This window comes from Papio anubis, chromosome 7, assembly GCF_008728515.1.
Source record: "Papio anubis isolate 15944 chromosome 7, Panubis1.0, whole genome shotgun sequence".
NCBI classification, from domain to species: Eukaryota; Metazoa; Chordata; class Mammalia; order Primates; family Cercopithecidae; genus Papio; species Papio anubis.
The window spans coordinates 25,485,707-25,502,205 of NC_044982.1; the positions used below are offsets into that span (position 1 = coordinate 25,485,707).

The 16,499-nt window shown below is 35.5% G+C and overlaps 1 protein-coding gene across 3 annotated transcripts in view; it reads left to right on the top strand.

Annotated features, from left to right (window-relative positions):
- The window catches only part of GTF2A1 (general transcription factor IIA subunit 1), a 45,640-nt gene extending 29,592 nt beyond the window's left edge, over positions 1-16,048 (top strand). For all 3 annotated transcript variants that reach the window (XM_031667933.1, XM_003902128.4, XM_009212073.4), the window contains 2 exons: positions 5,828-5,917; positions 11,179-16,048. In XM_031667933.1, coding sequence (XP_031523793.1) covers positions 5,828-5,917; positions 11,179-11,286 — 198 coding nt within the window. In that variant the 3' untranslated portion in view covers positions 11,287-16,048. The remainder of the gene's footprint in view (positions 1-5,827; positions 5,918-11,178) is intronic.
- Positions 16,049-16,499: the final 451 nt, after the last annotated feature.

Here is a 16,499-nt window from a genome sequence, read left to right on the forward strand (position 1 = left end):
GGACATCAGGATTGTTTCTAATTGTTTACTGTTACAAACAGTTATAAAATATTGTAGTGTATGTCTTCTGGGGACACAAATGCAAGAGGTTCTCTAAATTTTATACCTAAACATTGAACTTCTGGCTCCTAAGGCATGCACTTCTGCAACTTTACAATAAAATGCCAAATCACTTCTGCCATTCAGTACATAATTGTGCAGATGTCCATACTGCCTTATCAATACCTAGTAATGTCAGGCTTCCTAATTTTTGCTGGTCTGATAGGTAGAAAATAGTATTTCATTTTGGTTTTAGTTAGCATTTCCTCACTTAGGAGTTTTAGCCTCTTTTTGTATATTTATTTGATATTAGTGTTTTGTGTGGAAGTGCTTATTGAGGTCTCTTGCCCATATTCCCCCCTAAATTCTTTATAGTTTGAATGCTACTCTAAGTAACATGTTTTATTACCTTTTCCAGTTGTTTATTGGTAGTATGGAAATATGTAGAGCATTTAATATTCATCCTTGAACCAGCCACCTTCCTAATGTCTTTTGTTAGTCCTCATAATGTATCTGTAGATTCTTTTGTATCTTGTGTGTAGACATTCACATCTTATATGAAGAATGGCAGTTTTTTTGTGGCTTGTTGGCTAAACCTTCCAGAACAATATTGATTAGAAATGGTGATAGCAGGCACCGTTCTCTTCTTCTGAAACTGAAAATTAATCTTTGCCATGCGTCACTGTTAAGTTTAATGTTCATTGTGGGTTTTTTTTTTTTTTTTTAAATGGATATCTTCATCAGGTTTAAGTACATTCCCTTCTTTGCATTGCTTTGTTTTTTAAACTGTAAGCGGATGTTGCATTTAATTCAACAGTTTTTCTGCGATGATTGATTGTATAATTTCTCACTGTAATGTTATTTATAATGAATTTCATTAATTTTCTATTTGTAAACCAATCTTGTATTCCTGGGGTAGCATAACTTGATCATTTTATATTTCTCTTTTTATCAATTACTGAATTCATTTTGTTGGGGCCTTTTTTGTAGATATGAGTGATAGATACTGTCTGTGATTTTCTGTTCTCATTCTCTTATGAGGTTTTCAGGTTACGTTAGCTTTATAAAATGAATTTGGGGACATGTTTCCTCTATTTTGAGCTCTTTTTTTTTTTCAAAGATTGTATTTTATTCTTCTGTTGATATTTATTAAAACATGCCACTACAGATACCTGGGTCTAGTAATCTCATGCCCTTCAAGTATTTTGTTTCCGTTTGAGACCTTTTTGATAAATTATGTTTTTCTAGGACTCTCTGTATATTTATCTAAATTTTCAAGTTGATTAACGTAAAGTGAATCATGATATTGTCTTTTTGATGCCGGAATCCTTTGTCATCTTCATTCCTGATATAATTATTGTGCCATCTCTTTTTTTCCTGTTCAGTCTTGTCAGGGTTGTGTAGGTTTCATCAGTGTTTTCAAAGACTAAACTTTTAGCTTTATTCTCTCTAGTGTGTTTTTCCCATTCTATTCTATTCTTTTCTATTCTGACTTAACTGTTTTGTTTGTAAAGAATATGATCTGTGTGATGTGTGAATCCTTTGAAATTGCTTGAGACTTGCTTGATTTGGTCAGTTTTTGGTTTTTGGTTTTGTATATGCTTTGAAAAGAATGTGTTTTCTGCACCTCTTTGGTATTTGTATGTGTCTGTTAGACTTACATTTTTACACTGGCAGTAGGTTTGCTCAGATGCTCTTTGTGTATCCTTGATATTTTTTGTGTGCTTGATCCTTTCTTTTCTTTTTTTTTTTTTGAGACGGAGTCTTGCTCTGTCGCCCAGCCTGGAGCGCAGTGGCATGATCTCGGCTCACTGCAGCTCCACCCCCCAGATTCACACCATTCTCCTGCCTCAGCCTCCTGAGCAGGTGGGACTACAGGCGCCTGCCACCTCGTCCCCCTAATTTTTTGTATTTTTAGTAGAGATGGGGTTTCACCATGTTAGCCAGGATGGTCTCGATTTCCTAACCTTGTGATCCGCCCACCTCGGCCTCTCAAAGTGCTGGGATTACAGGCGTGAGCCACCGGGCCCGGCCACTTGATCCATTTTTTACTACTGAGTGAGATATGTTCATGTCTCCTACTATGGTAGTTGATACGTTTCTTCTTGTTTTTCTGCCATTTTTCCTTTTCATATTTTGAGCCTCAAAACAGGTGCATGTAAGTTTCACATTCATTGTTTTTTTCTCAGTGAATTGAACCATTTATGATCATATGTCTTAATTTATTGCTAGTAATTTTTTTGTTAACCATAAAGTCTGTTTGTGTAATACTAATAGAGCTGTACCATCTTTGTTGTGGTTAGAATTTGCCAGGTACAGCTTTTTTCATTCTTTCACTTTTCAAACATTTTGGATCTGTAAACTTTAGGTTTATCTTTTTAAGGTAGAGTATTGCTATTTATGCTATTTGTTGCAAAACTTTTACATCAGCCAAGACTGTTCAGTAGGGACAGAATAGTCTTCAACAAATTATGCTTGGACAATTAGATATCCACATGCAAAAGAGTTAAGTTGGACCCCTATGGCATACCATATACAAAAATTAACTCAAAGTGGATTAGGGACCCACATCTAGGAGCTGAAATTATAAAACTCTTAGAAGAAAACATAGGGATAAATCTCCATAGCTTTGGCAACAGTTTCTTTTTTTTTTTTTTTTTGCGACAGAGTCTTGCTCTGTCACTCAGGCCAGAGTACAAGTGATGCGATCTCGGCTCACTGCAAGCTCCACCTCCCGGGTTCACGCCATTCTCCTGCCTCAGCCTCCTGAGTAGCTGGGACTACAGGTGCCTGCCACCATGCCTGGCTAATTTTTTGTATTTTTTTTTTTTAGTAGAGATGGAGTTTCACCATGTTAGCCAGGGTGGTCTCGATCTCCTGACCTTGTAATCCACCCGCCTCAGCCTCCCAAAGTACTGGGATTACAGGCATGAGCCACCGTGCCCAGCCGCTGGCAACAGTTTCTTAGACATGACACCTAGAGTACAAGCAATCAAAGAAAAAGTGGACTTTGTAGATTAAAAAGGTGTTTTTTATCTTTGTTTTTTGAGACAGAATCTCACTCTGTTGGGGCTGGAGTGCAGTGGCATGATTGTGGCTCGCTGCAGCCTCAGCATCTTGACTTCCGGGACTAGAGTGTTCCTCCTGCCTCAGCCTCCTGAGTAGCTGGGAGAAAATATTTGCAAATCATGTATTTGATAAGGATCTACTATCCAGAATATATAAAGAACTCTTAAACAGTGTAACAACAAAAAGATAACGCAGTTAAAAACTGGCAAAGGACTTGAATAGGCGTTTCTCCAAAGAAGATACACAAATAGGCAACAAGCATGTGAAAAGATGCTCAGCATCATTAGTCATTAGAGAAATGCAAATGAAAACCACAGTGAGATAACCACTTCACACCTACTAGAATAGCTATACTCAAAAAAGAAAGAGAAAATAAATGTAGGTGAGGATTTGGAGAAATTGTAACCCTTGTGCATTGTTGGTGGAAATGTAAAATGGTACAGCTGCTGTGGAAAACAGTTTGATAGTCCTCAAAAATTAAGTATAGAATTATCCATATGACCCAGCAGTTCCACTCTTTAACTATATATACAAGAGAACTGAAAATATGTTTTTCAACAAAAACTTGTATATGACTCTTCATAGCAGCCCTATTTATGATACCTAAATGGTATAAACCCAAATGTTCATCAGCTGATAAATGCACTGATAACAGTGGGATATTATTTAGCCATAAAAAGGAATGAAGTATTCATATATGCTGCAACATGGGTGAACCTTGAAAACATGCTATATGAAAGACATCAGCCACACAACACCATATATCATATGATTCCATTTATATGAAAAATGCAAATCCATACAGACAGCAGATTATAGATTGCCAGGGGACAGGGAGAATGGGGAGTGACAGCTTAATGGGTAAGAGTGATGAAATGTTCTGGAACTAGGTAGTGGTGAATGTTATATACACTATAAATGTTCATTGCACCTGAATTGTACATGTACAAATGCTAAAATGGTGAATTTTGTTAACAAGAATTTTACCTCAAAAAAAATTTTTTTTTGAGATGGAGTCTCACTCTGCCGCCCAGGCTGGAGTACAGTGTCACAAACTTGGCTCATTGCAAGCTCTGCCTCCTGGGTTCCCATCATTCTCCTGCCTCAGCCTCCTGAGTAGCTGGGACTACAGGCACCTGCCACCACGCCCAGCTAATTTTTTTGTATTTTTAGGAGAGAGAGCGTTTCACCGTGTTAGCCAGGATGGTCTCGATCTCCTGACCTCGTGATCCGCCCGCCTCAGCCTCCCAAAGTGCTGGAATTACAGGCGTGAGCCACCACACACGGCCTAGAAATTTTTTTTCATTTTACATTGATGATACCTATTTTAAGTTAAAGAATATCTAGACATAATTCTTTTTTGTTGTTGTTGTTCTTGTTGTTGATATAGAGTCTCAGATTGTTGTCCAGGCTGGAGTGCAATGGTGTGATCAAGGCTTATTATAGCTTCAACCACCTGGGCTCAAGTAATCCTCCCACCTCATCCTCCTGAGTAGGTGGGACTATAGGCATATGCCACCATACCTTGCTATTTTTTTTTTTTTTTTTTTTGTAGAGATGGCATCTCACTGTATTTCCCTGGCTGGTCTTAAACCCCTGGCCTGAAGTGATTGTCCCGCCTAGGCCTTCCAAAGTGCTAGAATTAACAGGCATGAGCCCCTGTGCCTGTCCATAATATAGTCTTGATTATTGTCCTCTCTACTTTCGTTTTGTCTTCTCTTTCTGCATTTATTAGAAATCTCAGTTACATCTTTTATTTTCTGTCTCAATTGAAGCAAAATTTAACATGGTTGGTTATTTTATGCTCTAGTTAGGTTTTATCTTGGAAACTCTCTTTAATGCTGAGATTTCCTACTTTCTGCCTTTAAGAAAAAAAAAAGTCTGAGTCTTAATTCCGCTTCATACCTCTACCATAACCATCATCATGCTAAACATGCTGATTTGTATTTAGAATCCAGGTTCTTTAACGTAAAGACAACAAGGTAGACTGTTAGCCTATTGCATTGCCCTTCTTTTCTCCTCTAATTTCTCCACTGTTTTATATAGTTTGTAGTACAAAGTGCCATTAGCTCCTTTGAACCTTCATATTAGGTCCTCTTCTAGGCATCTTAAACAGTTATTGTGGAGAATTATCTTCTTGAACTGTTTTTAAAGAATAAAGAAAATAAAGATAGGCCGGGTGTGGTGGCTCACTCCTGTAATCCCAGCACTTTGGGAGGCCAAGGCAGGTGGATCACAAGGTCAAGAGATCGAGGCCATCTTGGCCAACATGGTGAAACCCATCTCTACTAAAAATACAAAAATTAGCTGGGTGTGGTGGCGCGTGCCAGTAGTCCCAGCTACTGGGAGGCTGAGGCAGGAGAATCACTTGAACCCGGGAGGCAGAGGTTGCAGTGAGCCGAGGTTGCGCCACTGCACTCCAGCCTGACTACAGAGCAAGACTCTGTCTCAAAAAAAGAAAAACGAAAATAAACATAAACATCTTTTCAGACTTACAAATTACGTAGCTTAACTAATTTAATTATATTTAATTTCTTACAAGATTTCAGTAATATTGGCAAACTGTTAAACAGCTGATTTGACAGTATTAAATTCATGACGTACATATTATGCATTTGGCGTTTGGTTCTCAGAGAACATCAAGGTCACTATATTTTTTTTCAGTGAATATTAGGCCTTCTTATAGTAATACATAAATAAACTGTCCTTTTATTTGTAGGAGCCCCTCAATAGTGAAGATGATGTGAGTGATGAGGAAGGACAGGAACTCTTTGACACAGAAAATGTTGTTGTATGCCAGTATGATAAGGTAAGGATGTCATCTTCAGATTACTGACGTTATTTGTGTTGTAATTTCTTCCCTATGTTATTCTTTCTGCCTTATTGAAACATTTGTGCAGCTGATTCATACCTCTTAAATTCATTATGAATAGTATGAAAACACTGTTAAAGAGTTTTGTGGATTATTTTAATAGAATGAAAGATTAATTTCTTAGCTTTACCTTTGAAAAATAAGTTATGAATGAAATGAAAAGAGCTACGATCTTTTTCTATTTAGACAGTCTTTCAACTTGTAAGCAGAGTAAACAGCCACTTTGAGGTTGTCCTTTATGGTAATAGCTCACTCAATGAGATAATTCTGTTTTCTATTTAGCCTCAACTATCTCAAAACTAGAAGGGTTCAATTGAATCTCTATAACTGTTATTATTAAGGAGAAGACTAAGGCAATGAACAGTACTAAAAACAGATACATTTTTACTGAAAATCATTTAAAATATTATTTAACTTTGCTGTAGTTTGCTCACATTAAGGAATTTTTAAACCAGATACCGTGAAAACTAGCCATTGATTCCTTATGTTCTTAATTCCTAAACAGGGTGCTGCTTTCTAAGTATTTTTGTTAGATTTATTTGTATTACTGCTGAGATTTTTGTTTTTAAGACATTTAAACTGGAATACTTTTTTTTTACTGCAATCATTAAATTTATAATACAGCAAATATTACGTTGCATTTATAATTTCAGTAGAGATTTTTACCACATGATGAAAATTCTAACAGAAGCTTATTATTTAACATTTATAGAGTGCAGAAATGTACCAGACACTATTCTAGGCCCTGGAGATGTAGTTATGAACATGTAAAATTCGTGCCCTGCATGAAGTTTCCTTTATAGATGAAGAAAATCTTAATTCTGTTGCATTTATGGAAATGAATCCGTGCTTACTTCAAACAGATCTATAGGGAGAGTGCCAGTACTATGGATCTTATTTGCTAATAAAAAGGTGGAGTTAGACTAGTTTTTTACCAGTGAAGTTATAGAATAAAGACAGTAAGGTCATTGAGAGTTTTACAGCGTTCATTTTTGTGCATAATGACTTCTGAGAGACTATTTTTAAAACCATATACCATGCGCATTATAACAAGTGTAATTTCCTGTTAGATACACATAGAGCAAGACTATGAGGTTAAAACAAGAGATACCATTAAATCTTTATTGTTAGGAAGTCTCAGAGGATCTCCTTGCAACCAAATTATCCAGAACACAATTTCATGATGAGATGTCAGATTTATCAGGCAACAGAGGACCTTTGTTTTAGCCTGACTGAAGAATATACTTCTAAGTGTCTTCCTACTTTAAGACAATGGTTGTATTCTCCTTTGGCACAAACTGTACTTATAGTAGTTTAAATGTTAAAATTGGTTTGTTTTGCTCCCAGAGACATTACTTTAGTGTTTTAAATTAATAAGTGGAAAATAGCTCTAAATAGTGTGCTGAATGATAAATAATTTTAAAATTTGCAGAGGTCTAATTTTGACAATCAAATGAGTTGCTCTGGAGATTGGAGGGGAGTGGTGACTTGATGTCTTTAGCCAATAGTAAAGAATAGCAGTGTTCTGTGACTGCATAAAATGAGGTTGGATATTGTTTGAGCCAACTTGAATTTCAGGAATGTAGTTTTGAAGCCTAAACTTTAGAATGTCAACAATGAGTCAATTTTAGAAGAGATCATAGAAGAAATAATAAAGCTTGTATTGCCAATCAAATGAGAATCTTAGTTAAATGCTAATAATATGGCAGAGTTCTTGCTTACATGTGGGTGGATAAGGGCTGATACAGCATTTGGCAAAAATAGCATCAGATGTAGGTAAACTTGCTTTAACACATTTTTAATTAGGAAATTTAAGAGGGCTTTCTCCTGGCTTTAAGAACATTCCCTCATGAAGGGCTCAGGGCCAGGAAATGGATTGCTTTTTTAGTTGTGACTTTGTACTTCTATTAATATAAAAATATTTTTCATTTATTACCCAACATGACTTCATTATTGACTGTGTGGATTATTTGGCCCATGAAACTTTCCTACATTTATTTTTTGCAAATTGTCCTGTCCTGTGACAAAATGCAGTCAATTTCTTTAGTTGTCTGTAGAATCTCTATTTCCTGGCTGCTCATCACTTTCTTGTTTTTGGCTAGTTAAGCCCACTGTCTTTCTGGTTGCAGTCACTTGGTTCATGCTGGAAATACATTTATATACACGTTTGTAGGATAAATACTACTTTATAGGAAATCAAAGAAAAAGAGGAGACAGAGGTCTTTTCATGCAACAAATACTTACTGTTTATGATGTCCCTGGGCACTATTCTTGGAGCTTGAGATACACTAGTGATCAAAACAGAACAGTCCCTGCCGTTGGGAAGCTTACTCCAGTCAGGGGAGATAGATGCTAAAACATAATAAATTAGGATTTATTTATTTATTTAAAGCATAATAAAAGATTAATATATTATGTTAGAAGCTGATAATTGGTATGGAAAAATAAAGATCAGGGAAAGAGGACAGGTTTGGTTTCAGTTTTAAATAGGATAGTCATAATAGGTCTTTGGAGAAAATGACATTTTAGCAAAGACTTGGAAAGAGTTAGCCCTATTGTCTGGTGGCAGAGTCTGTTGTATGTGAGGAACAGCGAGGAGGCCTGTGTGGCTGGACTGGAGTGAGGGAAGGGGAGAGTACAGTAGTAGGTGGAGAGGTAGAGGTAAGGGAAGGTGGATGGTAAGGATTTTGTAAGGACATGGCTGTTACTCTTAAGTGAATTAGAATGTTACTGGAAGGTTTCAGTGAGACAAATGGTTAGAACTGATTTAAATTTCGAAAGGATTACTTTGCTTTCTTTGTAGAGAGCAGAATATGAGGAGGAAGCAGAGGTTGCTGAAACAAGGAAGACTATTTAGGGGGATATTATTATAATTCAAATGGGAGATAATGGTGACTCAGCCTATGGTGATGGTATTAAAGTTGGTGAGAACTAGTTGGATCTTGGATTTGTTTTGAAGGAAGAGTGTTAACAGGATTTCTTGACTCTGAGATGTGTGGTAGAAAAGAAAGAGGAATCAAGAATGACTCTCAAGATTTTTTGATGAGGATTCTGAAAGAAGGATGGTGATACCATCAATTCAGATGAGGAAAAGCTGCATGTGGAGCTGGTTGGACATGCCAAGTCTGGTATGTCTGTTAGACATTCAAGTCATCAATCTTAAGATGCTACATTTAGCATTTACGTAGTGTATTTAGACCAGAGGTATAATTAGCTCTTAGTCCAGCAGTCTCTGCCCTACCTGCTGTTTTACCTTTATTGTGCTTTGTTTTGCTTTAATAAGTAAGAAAAGTTTGAATCCAGAAGAAGAACATGAGAGTGGTTTCCAAATAAGATGAAGGTTGTTTGATTGAGTGATTTTTTTTTTTTTTTTTTAAGTCTCAAAAAGCAGAGGTGGGATCAACAAATGGAAGTTGGAGAAGCAGATTTCAGTAAGGGTAAACTCTGAAAGATTTTACAAGAGAGCTGTTCCAAAAAGGAATAACTTAATTTGAAATTCTTTGCTTACTGTTTCTAATCGTATTTAAGCAGATACTGCACAACCATTTGCCAGGAATATGTCATAAAGAATGTTTGCGCTGGGAGGTTAGGCCATGGAATTTTAGGAATGAGATCTTGGAAAATGTCTGTACCTGGCCGGGCGCAGTGGCTCACACCTGGCCGGGCTCAGTGGCTCACACCCATAATGCTATCACTTTGGGAGGCCGAGGTGGGCGGATCACCTGAGGTCAGGAGTTCAAGACCAGCCTGGCCAACCTGGTGAAACCCATTTCTACAAAAATTAGCCAGGTGTGATGGTGAGTGCCTGTAATCCCAGCTACTCAGGAGGCTGAGGCAGGAGAATCACTTGAACTTGGGAGTGGGAGGTTGCAGTGAGCTGAGATCACACCGTTGCACTCCAAGCCTGGGCGACAGAGTGAGACTCTGTCTCAAAGAAAAAAAAGAAAAAGAAAATATCTGTACCTGTTGAGCATTTCTGCATTATTATGTGAAACAGACTGATTTAGTAAAAAGAGTACTGGACCAAGACTTGAAAATCATGATTGTCACTTAGTAGCAGTATACCTTTGGTCAAGCCATTGAACCCTATCCAAGCTGTCATTTCTTCTTCTGAAAATGAAAGCCTGAACTAGTTGATTTTTTTTTTTTTTAGGTACCTTTAGATCATAGAATAGGGAGAACCATGGGGCCTTCTTTGCAGAAGATGTGGAACTTGAACTGAACATTAAATAATTAGTGTGACTTACTGGGAAAAGGAAGAAAGGTCACTTCAGTTCATTAAGTTTTACAACTCCTCTCCCCCACCAAATCCATGGAATTACAAACAACTAAGGACTATAAGTGAAGGCAAAGATGGGAGTGCCCAGAGCCTGCCCTTCAGCTCTTTTTGTTTAACTGTGGATGTACATAGTTTTTGAAATCTGCTGTAAGTGACTGGATGATTAGCATCCTTTAGATGTATATTTAAAATACTGCTATGTATAAGGTTCCACGTTAGGTCTTGAGAGCGCTATAAGGAGTTTTATTTTGGTAGAAGAAGCGAGTCCATACTTGTATTACTTAACAAATAATGTAAGAAATGTCAGTGAAAATACCATTGGGAATTTAACAGTGGAAAAGAATAGTTTTAGCTGGTAAGATTTGGGAAAACTTTGTGGAGGATAGTCTTTTGGAGGTAGACCTTGAAAATATGCAAACCTGGTAGAGAGAGAAGACATTTTGTAAAGAAATATTTTTTAACTATTTTAATGAACACAAGTACTAAAAGCTATAAAATAGTACTAATTACAGATAAATTTTTTTTTAAACCCACCTAGTGAGTTTTTTTTGTTTTTTTTTTTTTGGTGTGTGTGTGTGTTTGTTTTTGTTTTTTGGTGAAAAACTTTATTAAGAAACCAATTTTTAGGCCAGGTGCTGTGGCTCACGCTTGTAATCCCAACACTTTTGGAGGCTGAGGCAGAAGGATCACATGAGGCCAGGAGCTCGAGCCCGGCCAGCACAACATAGGGAGACCCTGCCTCTGCAAAAACAGAATAAACCAGTTTGTAAATACAATACTGTAAATACTGTTTTGTTGAGGTGGGGGGGGTGTGGGTGTGCGTGCGTGTGTGTGTGTGTGTATGGATGGATTTTTTGTTACTTGTTTTCTCTGTTTTCTGATTGTATCTCTCAATTTTTTAAATTTTGCTTTCGTTTAGATACACAGAAGTAAAAACAAATGGAAATTTCATCTCAAGGATGGCATTATGAATCTTAATGGAAGAGATTATATATTTTCCAAAGCCATTGGAGATGCAGAATGGTGAAGAGTTGCTTTTTTTCTTTTATAAATAAAAGAAACTTAAAAAAAGTTTAAAGCGGACAGTTTGAAACTTGGGGCATACGCCAACCAAAACTTCATTTCTGCATGTCAGAAAAGTGCAGTAGAAGCAAAGCTACTGGAACAAAGATAGACCTTGACAACATAGACACTACTTACTGGCAAGCCATGGAACTGTAGCACCTGGGGTTGTTGGGTGGGAGGGTTGGGGTTTTGTGTAGGAAAACCATAATTGTTGATTTTAAATACAGGTACCTGCCACCGGTAATTAGCATGTAAAGCTTTGTCTATATTCCTTCCTCCAACTTGGGTTCAATCAGAAGATACTTGTTGGAATGAACTGAAGAAACTTCGGTTTTGATAGATTGAACTGAAACTGCTTATTGTATGTGGTTATATTTGGTAAAAGTTGCGTGTGAGCTTTTTACAAAAGGGTAAGAATTGTGTTGAATTTTAATTCACTTGTATAAGAAAACAATTTAAAACTCTCATAGTAGGTCTTAAATATTTTTACTTGCTATTCTCCCTCAGTGATATATACCTCTTCCTTTCCAGCTTTATGAAACATCTATTTAAGATTTAAAGTTATCAGTGATCATAGTTTGGAGATAAAATTTGACCCAGGAATGAATATTTATTTTAATTAGGTTTTCATACTTATTAAATGTAATTAAAGACTTGGGTCTTGTCTGAGTTCAGTGGAATTGAAACGACAACTTTAATTTCCTTATAGAAAAACTTAATTTGTTTCTTTTAGTGCCACACCTTAAAAAGAAACCCCAAACTAGCTCCTCAGGAATATAGTTTTATTTTGCAAGCATACCATCTAGCTGAAATTGTATACACATGAATATATGTAGACTTTTCCTGTTGGGCTGAAGTGTGTGCTTATAAATGTGTTTAGTTTTTAAGCTAAACATCCAGTAAACAGTCTGTGCATTGATTAGCATAGGGCAGGTGGTGAGGACCTGGATTTTTATTAAACAATTTAGTAATTATAAAAGTTTCTTGTGTTTACTAGTAAAGAATTTTAAAAATCTATTCTAATTCAACAAGTTTTTAAAATCAACTTTGTAATTTGAGGGGAAAATTTGGGGGGAAGAGGTGGGTGGGCCACTAAGTTACCTCTCTTTCATTTGGTGGCCCTTCCAGGCCATTGAAAATAAAGACGTTGGCTCCAGTTTGCACATCGGGAAGAAAGCATAGAAATTTGACTTGTATATTAAAAATAATAGAAATGTAATATGTATATTAAGAATGCATAGGTCTGTATTCTGTAAGGGGCTCTGAAGAACAATATGGCACTGCTGTGTTCAGTGTGAATTCGCTGCCTGGGAGAACTGCAGGAATGCTTGTCTTCACCATTGTGTTCTTACAACGAATTCAACTTTCCATGGTTTATCTTGACAAAATTTACATGTGTTTAGGTTACTTGTATATTGATATATTTTTTTAATCTTCAGTTTTTGTCTTCCTTTTGCCTTTGTGTTTTCAGAAGTAACACATAAACACTTTTTAAAGTACATTACAAAGAAGAAAACTGTGAGCTATTATATAGTATTCCTTTTTTAACACAAATCTTTTAACTTTAAAAAAAGGCAAAAATTTTTTTTTCAACTTCCCACCCAGCTTACCACCTTGATCTCTTTAAATTATGTTCTAAACTTTGGTGTAAATGGTGGTGTCTAGCATGCTAGTAGTTAGATTTTATTTAGCTGCCATAACTGGTAATACAGTTTTTATTTTGACTATATTAATTAGTTTTTTGAGGGGAAGTTTGTTTATTCTGCGACTCTCAAAGCACACAGAGGTTTTAGAATATATATTATTATTAGTGAGACTGAGAAGAGGAAATGGGAGGGAGTAACATCACAGAAGTCCTGTTGTTCAACTGCTCTTTAATATAGTTGCTAGTAGGTTTGTATTTACTCAATAAAGCTTAAGTCAGTGACCTGAACTACCTATAAAAATTCAGCAGTGCTGCAGTGTTGCTTAAGTGAAACCCTTTGGCTATCTAGTAGTTTTTATGCTACTGAAACTTGGATTACTGTATGATACTCAGCTTGTCTTGGGCCCTCTATGTAGACAAACATTCGTATTCATAGTAGCATTGTTTACTGGCCTGTTTTTATAACTTTATTTTTCAAATATTAACAACCACTGCTTTCAGAGTGGTTATTTTGTTATTTTTGAAGCAGGAAATAACCCTTTGTATTTGCACCTGTGTATTGCATATTAATTATGGTATACTTGGCAAATGCTTTTCTTTTACCTGTGAAAATTCTGAAGGCTGGTCCAAGCTACATTGCATACCAAATTGTGCTCTTACATATTATTTGCATTGTGTCCTTTTTAATCAAATAGCATGTTTTAGTTTTATTATAGTAGCTTTTGCTGTAAGAATGTCACTTGCTTATCTTTTATTGTACTTGAATTCTTAATCATGCTTTTAACATTGTATTTAACAAATCATTTCGTATTAGGTTCCATTGAAATGTCATTCCTTTGAAAAGGCAAGGGATTTCCACTTTGAGAATTTTAAAATGAAAGTAGCATGTTTATCTAAAGGCAGAAAATAGTTCAGACTTGGTATTATGAAAATAAGTAATGGTTTCTGGAGAGGATTTGTTTAGATTTGCACAGATGGTGATGGCACCTTTTACTTAAACATTAATCAACAGTGCTAAAGAAAATTTACCCAAAATTACAAGATAAAACATGGAAATGTGTGCCTTTCAGTATACAAACTCTTGCTTGGTGGTCATTTGTGTAATCAGACCATTTGAATGCCTGAGAGCATGTTTAATTTCTGTGGAGTGCCACATATGGCTAAAACAACTCTTTAATGTGCAATTAATTTCTAGAGTAAAATGTCTGTTATATGAGGGGGATCTTTATATTGGGCTTTTCTATTTTTTAAATGTTCACATTTCTTTCTGTTAATTAAAATGCCATCATAATGTCACATTTACACTGTTGCCTCTTTTAAAAGCAAAGTCACTCTGTTCTAAGATTACATCAAGACGAGCAGTGTGTAGTAATTAAAATGTATGCTTGATGAGCATAATAGATTCTGGTTTTAGGAAATAACATATAGCTTTTATATGAATATTTTCTTTTGCTCTAGTGAAAATCAAAGATTTTTTTTTCCTGGCTTTTATGGAGGAATGAAAAGAGTTGTCTCCCTTTAAGAGTAATTTTTGATTCTCATAGCAATAATGTCACCATTCTTACCAGAGGGTGAATACCCCTTGTATAGGAAAACAGACGTAATTTCCTCTTGGGAGTTCTCTTTATGACTTAGCATTTTCTTCCACTTGAGAAAATTCCTGTTTTTCCGATTATTTCATATTGAACTTTTTTTTGAGCTTTTGTGCAATGTAATAGTTTATTGATCCATCTTTGTACATTTTCATTTCATGTCTTTCTTCCACCTACCTGTCAGAATCAGCTATAGCAGATTTTGAATTCTTTAGTTAAAAAATAGTTGCTTTATTTGTTTCCTCATGAGTTTGTTAAATAGCTTTGCATTTTAGTCCTCTATTATGCTATGGAAATGATTATGAAGTTTATATTCTTCCCTTTTTAAGCCTGCCTTACTCTGTCTTTTGTCATTGTCTATGGTTTAATGAAGAACACACCAAACTAACATTTTTGTTTATTTTGAGGAACAAAAAAACTTTTTCTCTTCTCTTTTAAGGGAAGTTACTACACATTGAGTTAGTAATTACTCTTTCAGTCAAGGTTCCTTAATAAGTCCAGTCTGCATCAGGACTATGATTTGGGGGGCAGGGCTAATCCTTTTTGCTGTTCTGAGCTACTATTGTCAACTGCTGTTGTACATACTGTTATGTGTAATGGCGTAAATATATTTATTATGTTTGTAAAATTCATTGCAGATCAAGGTTGCTCTTCTGTGATATATGGGATATTATGTTTTAAAGACCATCTTGGAATACAATTAGAGAACTTAGTATTTTGATGTACTAAGACCTATTTTAAGTTTAATATTCTACCTTTGCAAAAACTTTAATTAAAGATGTTATTTAAAAAAAGTAATGTTGCTTGCTTTGCTTACTAGTATATGGCATTGTTATAGATAATTGAATAAAATACAATTTAGAAAGGAAAATGCTTTACATTGTTAATGAGAATTCCATTTAACAACAAAAAGATGCTAAATTCTGTACCTTAAAGATAAGTAGGTTGAGATGTCAATTTGAATTAGTAAACTGTGTTGCAAATTATTAATAGTAGCTTTTAAAAAGTTGTATTTTCCAGGCACACAGGAATTTAGGTTGGGCAAATTCACATGAACAAATTATAACTAAAAATTGGTATAATTAACATTGTTTTTAAAAATAAAGATTACTCCTTGTGAAATATTAATAATTAACATATTGTATTAAATGAGTATTTCTACTCCAAAGTATAGATTACCTAGGATAAAAACATTGTTATTTCTCTGTTTAGCCAAACCACGTCCTCTTAGTTCAGAGGTTATAAATAATTGCATATTAGGAGAATTGGGTTACTGAGGTTTGTATTGCATATTGAATATATTTTGTGTTATTTTAGAAGATACTAAATAATTAGCAGGTATTTTAATTTTATAGTTAATTCAGCTGAATCATTAAGAACCTCACCTTTTTGTATTTTTTTATCCTGTTAACAGACTATCTAGAAAACATGCAAATTTTAACTATTAACGTAATCATAATAAAGATATCTTATTTATTGCCAGCAAATCTTGTATTTTGCAGTTTAATTCAAGCTCCTACTTTGATTAAGCTTAAGCTTTTGGCTTTTGTTTCTCCATCTGTAAAATGACAAGATTTTGAGGATGAAATGAGGTGTGATGCATGTAAAGCTCTTAGGCTGGTGCCTAGTACACGGTCAGCACTCAGATGTCACAATTATTTGCTTAATTTCATAATTATTTGCATAATTTAAAATTACTTGTGCACCAGGAAAAAAAATTAACGATCAAAAGTAGCAAAAACAAATTGAGAGTCAGTGAAACACAAATAAGCCTGGGAGGGTAAGTTGGTGAAACAATGCATCTGGTTACAGCGGAAAGTGTCAGAGGGAAGAAAATTGAGTGCTGGGTATGGGAGAGGGGTAATGAAACAGTGGGAGGGCTTTTAAGCTCCCTCTCTCCCCCTGCCAAAAAAGTCCTAGATTATATATGTCTAAGTA